The sequence below is a fragment of the Passer domesticus genome, chromosome 6, assembly GCF_036417665.1.
Source record: "Passer domesticus isolate bPasDom1 chromosome 6, bPasDom1.hap1, whole genome shotgun sequence".
Taxonomy (NCBI): Eukaryota; Metazoa; Chordata; class Aves; order Passeriformes; family Passeridae; genus Passer; species Passer domesticus.
In genome coordinates this window covers 58,385,547-58,392,109 of record NC_087479.1, presented here as the reverse complement: position 1 = coordinate 58,392,109, position 6,563 = coordinate 58,385,547, and the positions used below count along the sequence as shown (strand labels likewise).

The following is a 6,563-nucleotide window of genomic DNA, read 5'->3' as shown; positions in this document are numbered from 1 at the left end:
TCAGAGGAAGAAGCTGACAGTGACCAGACAGAATCCTGCGTTTGAATGGAATTTGTGCATCATGTATGAGATGTATGAATATGCAACAGGCGATTGCTTTTAAGGGTTAATCCTCTGTTAACGGGGGTCCTTTGCCCAGACAAAGGTACTCGGACGTCCGTATCTCTTTGTCTTTATTGTCTCATATTGTCCTAATCTCAACTGTTCAAATTTTATTACTCTAGTTATATCACTATTTTTTATAACAATTTTATTACTATTAAACTTTTAAAATTTCAGAGTGGCTGGCGTTTTTCACGCCGGGGAGCGAGCTGGGCAGTCAGCAGAGCACAGCGGGCACGAGCAGCGCCCTCCCGCCCCGACCCCACAAACCACCCGGGGCTGAGGCACAGCCCGCGATCCGGCAGCCCTGGCATTCCCAACCACAGGAAACACGAGAAACTCAGAGCTCAGAGCCGGCATCTGCAGCCCTGCAACAACACAAACATTGTCCACTCAGAGGTTTCACCAGCAACGCCTCGAGCAATTACTTTGAAGGAATTAGTCCCTGTACAGGAAGTGGAAAAAACATTGCAAGAACGACTTGGGGTTTTGAATAGGAGTTGCATTTATTTCTCAAATATTTTCAACACATTAGGCTCCTGTCACAAAGTGCCTGTTCTCCAAGGCCAGGACAGCTTGTCAGCCGAGACACGTTTGTGTTTCACTTCTGAAGAGCCAGAATTCTGAGCAGTTACTGCACAGCTAGTCAAGCAGCTCTCCACTCTCTGCTCCCTCTCTTTCCCAGCTGAAGCTTCAGAAAGCTGCAGATCGTGTTTGCCTTTAAATGTCCCACTGCCACACATTCCTGTGGGTTAAGACAGCCACTTCTGCAAGTTGATGCAGCAAGGAAACCCCAGCGCTAACACCGAGTTACTTCGTGTGTTTCTGTATGACACAATTTTAACAACACTTACACTGCTGCTGTGAGGGCAGTTAAAACACCTTGGTACGCGCCAGCTGAAAAAATCCTCCCAGATTTTATTTTTTTTTTTTCATATAGCAGTTTCCCTGCAGTGGCCGATTCAAGCCCCCCTTCTCTGGCTGGTGGGTATTTTTTAAACAAAATTAAGTAGCTTTAGGGGGAGCTGCCTGCTGTGCCTCGATTAGCGAGAGCTCCTGTGAGGGGGAAGGGGCGGCTCTGCGGCTGGCAGCCAAGGCAAAGCGCCGCTGGAAGCCAGCGAGCTCCCCCGGCTCCCTGCGTGCCTCGGGCGGGCGCCATGCGCGGCCACAGCGGCTCCCGGCCAGCGGGCCGGGCAGCGCGGCTCCGTGTGGGGCGGGAGCGGCTCCGGGGAGCCAGCTCTGCCCCCACGACGCGGAAAGGGAAGGAAGGGACAGAGAAAGGGCAGGAAAAGCGAGGGGGAAGAGGAAAAGCGAGCGGGAAGAGGAAGAGGAGCGTGAGGAGGAAGCGCCCCCTCAGCGCGCCGCCCCGCCCCTTCCGGCCGCCCCCGCGCGCCGCGATGACGCAGTTCCTCCCGCCAGCCGCGCTCCCCCGCCCCGGGCCGGAGGTGCCGCCGCCATTTTGCCGCTCTCTCGCTGCCGCTGCCCGGGCGCGGCGGCTGCGGCCGGAGGAGCCTCCGTAGGGAGCTTTAACCCGCTCGGGGCCCCGCGCCCCGGCCCGGCGTGAGCGCGCCATGTCCGGAGAGGGAACCGCCGGCGATCAGGTGAGCGGGGGCCGGCTGGGCGCAGGCCGCGCCCGGAGGGAGCGGAGCCGGGCCCTGAGCCCGGCCCGTCGGAAGGAGCCCCGTGGGCAGCGGGGCCGGGCCTGGCGGCGACAGCCGGAGCTCCGGAGCTCAGCCCGCCTGAGCTCGGGGGCTGAGGGACAAGCTGCAGCCCGCACGGGCTGTTTGCAGCGGCAGCGGGCGGGCTTATGTAAAGCGAGCGTTGGCTGGGCTCCGTGCGTAGTGCAGAGGGCCTCTCTTAACGACACCGTGTGCCTCCGGAATGAAGCATTGCTAAAAACCCTTAAGCTAGAAACGATAAATACCCCTTTTGTTTGGTGAAAGGTCCTCTTTGTGGTGCAGCGTCCGTTCCGTTTGGTAGGGAGCTGAACTGAAGCCCAAGAAGCGCCACCTCAGCAGGAGGAAGAGCCTCTTTATGCTCAGGGCGGCAGGGCGCTGGCACGGCTGCCCGGCAGGGCGCGGAGTTTCCCTCCCTGGACACATCCAAACCCACCTGGACGCATTCCTGTGTCACCTGCTGCAGCCGCTGACCTTGCCTGGGCAGGAGGGCTGGAGCAGGGCATCTCCTGAGCTCCCTGCCACACCTAATACTGCTGGGGGTCTGTGAGATAGCTGCAGTTTCAGCGGAGTTTGGCTTGCTTGTTTGTGGGTTTTTTTTGTGTTTTTTTTTTTTTTTTTAATTATACTAAAGTCTGTATTTACCCTAATCTCTTTAATTTTTAGGGAGGTACCACCACAGTGTTTTTTTATATATATATACACACACACCACCTTTTTAAATTTGGTATTACTGTGAATGATTCCAGCTTGCTGGCAGAGTTTCTCCAAAATGGCTCTTTTTTAGTGGTTGGGATTCTGTTTAAAATCGGTGGTATTTGGAGGGGTGGGGATGAAAAGTCCTGGTTGAGGGAGGAGTTATTGCCAGCAGCCACGTGGCTTAGTGGCCAGTGTAGCCTTTAGAAATATTTAAAATTAAGCCTTCGTGCTCCTTGAAGTGCCTTTTTGTTAGTATAATGTTAGTTTTTTACAGAACAGGTGGATTTCTGTGTGTCTGGGCCTGTGCCCCTAAAGGGTGGTGTGTAAGTTTTGTAAGATCACTGTTTGGGTGGATGGGGTGGGTGTAGGAAATGTGCTCGGAGTGTAAAATACTCAGGTTCTGCCTCCCTAGGACAGTATCCCAACATTCCCTGTGTGCTCCCAGTTGATGAGGCTGGTCAGTGTGCTTGGAGAGTGTTCAGCATTCTGCAGAATGGTTCCCTCCATGGGAGAGGGAGGGCTGCAGAGCAGTGAGAAATGCCACAGTAAAATGTCATTAATGCTGCTGTGTGGCACGGTCCAGATTTCATCTCCCCACTCCAGAGTGTTTTCAAGAACACATCGATGTTTCATGCCTTAATTAAGCTGTTTGTTGAAAGGGCATGTGTGTTTCTGAAGCTTGTAAAGTGTTACTGTTTAACTTCAACCCTGCTGACTTCAGGCTTTATTTTCTTTTGCAAGGGAGACTTTGATAAGCAAAAGGTTGGGTTACTGTCTGTGTACTGCATAAAAGTGTCAGGTGTAATGCTGCTGTGCCATATCTCAGAGGGTTTAGCCTTCCCAAACCTGGAAATTGTTATTTGCAGCCTCTGTAAAGTTATTTAGTCCAACCTGTGACTTGGCCTTTGGACCATACTAAGGTTTTGTTTTTTGCCCATTATTATTTCTGTGTTCATGTTGGGTGTGCTTCAGATTAAAAAAGCAGCTCTTACAGGTTGGGTTAATTTTTATATTTTTATTTATACTGCTCCATCCTGATGAAGGCTTCTGGATTCTCCTTTCCTACAAGTCTAATTTTGTTGTGGTTGATTACCTGCCATCCATTAGGTTTCCTTCACTTTCAATAACAGCTTTTTTCTCGGCTGGCAGACTTGTGTTTCTGGGTCTGACTGTTGCCACAGGCTGTATCCGGATCCCAGTGTCTTTAGCAACACTGCCAGGGAGTTTTCAGCACAGAGCTCCCAGCCAGTCCTGCAGGGAGCCTGGCATGGCTTGAGGGACCCAAATGCAGTGTCCCTGGAGGGAGGAGCAGCAGAGCCTGGTGGCTGGGGCACCCACGCTGCAGCTGCTCTAGACCAGCCTGGTGTGGCTGCAAGGCCTCGAGCTCAGCATGCCCAGGGCTCTGAACGTGCCTTGCTGTGGGAGCTGAGGCTGGGCAGGGTGGGATTGCAGCTGCCTCCCTGTTTGAGGTTTCATCTGCTGCTCCCAGCTCCGAGGTCTGGGTGCTGTGCAGGGATCAGAATGAAACGGGCACCACGCAGTTAATTTGTGCTGTGCATGAGATGCAGAAATGTGAGAGTGCCTTTGTCAAGGCAGAGCTCTTAGCTTTGGCCCCCTCTCAGGCAGGGGGTTCTGCGTGTTGGTTCCCAGCTTTTGGAAGGCACTGCCAAAAAGCAGCCAGGTGAATAATAAATTGCCTTGCTGTCTGCAGCAAGTGCAGAGCTGTGGTGGTGTAGGAAGGACCAGCAGAGTGGAATGCTGACTGTAGGAAGAGAGGGAGGGAAAAGGGAATGTAAGGTTTGAGACACAGGTGGGCTTTGGGAGGCTTTATTGTACCAGATGCAGTGCAGTTGAAACGTGGCTTTACCACCTTTAGGCCAAGCTTAGCTCCAGGAGTTTTTGGGCTGCTTTACTGCGTGGATCCGGAGTCTGATCTGTTATGTAGGTTGTCTCCTCTTTATGTTATTGTAGAACAGACAGAGCAAGAGGACAAGGAAATACAATGCAGCCACAACTCTTGGAGTATATTTTAAATTCTTGCTCTGTGTTAGCTGTGCTGTGCCCAAATTAGTCCTGAAGAACCAGTTGAATCATTTGAGGACTTAAAATCCCTCAGGCCCCTGCCAGACTCCTGGCGAGGCCTCCATGATGTTTAACAAACCAGAATTTCCAGGGGCACTTTCTGGAATACCAAACACTCAGCTCTGTCTGTGTCATAGAAATGCACTTTTGTATGCTGAAGGGCTGCTGCATCTGCCACTGTTGGCCAGAAAATTCCATGACAGGCTCTTCCCAGCCTGGTGTGTCAGGGTTACAAAGAGCCCATGCTTGCACCTGTGGATGTCTTGACATTTTTGTGTACACATCTAGTTTCATTTCAGTCATGGTGCTTGTTTCTTGTGCTAAATTCCCCACTTTTTTCCCCCTCTTTATAAATACTTGCCAGGCATCAGCTTCATCTGAAGATCACATAATATTTGCCTTGCCCCTGCATTAGTGCCTTCCAACCTTTCAAGGTTAGAACATGCATTTCACACTCCAGTTAGTGTTTCTAAGACACATCCCCCAGTCTGAGATGCATTTTTTATGTTACATGAATATGGATCTGGTCTGAGACTAAGCTGTGGAAAAAAAGATGTCTGTATTGTCTCTGTGACTATAGAAAATACCTCAGAAACAGTTTGTTCTGGTTTCTTGAGGTGCTTTTGTCCCTTTTGGTTCCTTCCTCCCTTTGTCTTATGTCTGTTTGATGTGGTACATCATGAAAGTTTCTGCATGCTAAAGACAATAGTAAGTGCTGTAGTTAACTTCAATATAATATTTTAAAAATAGATGTCACTGAATGCCATGATGAAAGAAGACTTTTCTTGCAGGATTGTGTGGGTTTAACATCACAGGAGGACCCATTTTAGAGAAACCTCTTTAAGAGTGGACAGAATAAGTACAAGTATTGGTGAAGGAAAGCTCCTGAGTTTGTAATGCAGTGATTTAATGACAATTTTTACACAGCTGTAAATAAATTATAATTCAGGTGTATTTGCAGAGTCAGTAAGTTCCAGGTATAGTAAGAAGTTTAAGTGAAAAATGTGTCAGTCCAACATTTGGGAAATAGTCCTATGAGGAAAGAATGATAATCATTCCTAATCTAAAACTTTCAGTTTATCTGGAGTTTCAAGCCCAGATTATGTAAGGATGGGGCAGTACTTTAAAAGTACCTTTTTTTGGTCAAGATGAATATACTGGGTGTCATGGTTTGAGGCTGGCACAATGCCAGTGCCCCCATGAAAATACACTCTCCCTGGTGGCTGCTGTGAGATGTGATCAGGAGCAGAGCAGGCTCCAACCTGGGAATAAAGGAAAAAAGCTTTATTAACTACAACATCTAAAAAGGAACAGACACAGAACTGAGAGTGAAAACCCTCCAAATACATTCCTCCCATTTCCTCCACAGCATGAAATAACACCATAGATTTCCACCCCGTCACCATCTCTCACATAATCAACTTCCAGTCCATCACCACCCCTGAAATAATCAACCCTCAAGTCCATCAGGGAGAGAGGAGTCCCCTCTTGCACCATAGGCTTCCCCCGGAAACACAACTGAAACCTCTTGTGTTTATGTGTCACTCGTGGCCCCGCCCAGAGAACACCGGCCCTCCCCATGTCCATTGCTCTCACCACTGCACATGGGCCAGGACTGCTTTTAGGGTTCCCCGTTTAAGGATGCTCCACCCAGTTCCAGAAGCAGCAGTCTCTCAACTTCGGGACACCAGTCCCCCCAAATTCACGCCCTGGGGCCGAGGAGCCTCATGAACAGAGATCTTCCTCTTCACTGAAGACAGAGGGCATCTCACACCCTCCTCAGCCGTCTCTGTTCACGCCACTGCTTCACTGCACTCTCTTTGGCTCCAAGGCATTGCCTCCCCCTAAATACAGGAAAAACACGGGTCTGTCTATGGCCATACAAGAAAGAGTCCAGCTCAAGGCCACTCCATCGTCTCCCACCTAGGATTCTTCTCAGCTCTTTGGACATCTCTCACATGCACCAACTTTTCTCACACTTGCCTATTTCCTCCTGCTTCATCT

General features: G+C 50.2%; 1 protein-coding gene across 1 annotated transcript in view; it reads left to right on the top strand.

Moving 5' to 3' along the window:
- The first annotated feature begins 1,561 nt into the window (after window positions 1–1,561).
- CSTF3 (cleavage stimulation factor subunit 3) overlaps window positions 1,562–6,563 on the top strand; it is a 49,141-nt gene continuing 44,139 nt past the window's right edge. Inside the window, exon 1 of the mRNA XM_064426077.1 lies at window positions 1,562–1,703. Coding sequence (XP_064282147.1) covers window positions 1,674–1,703 — 30 coding nt within the window. The 5' untranslated portion in view covers window positions 1,562–1,673. The remainder of the gene's footprint in view (window positions 1,704–6,563) is intronic.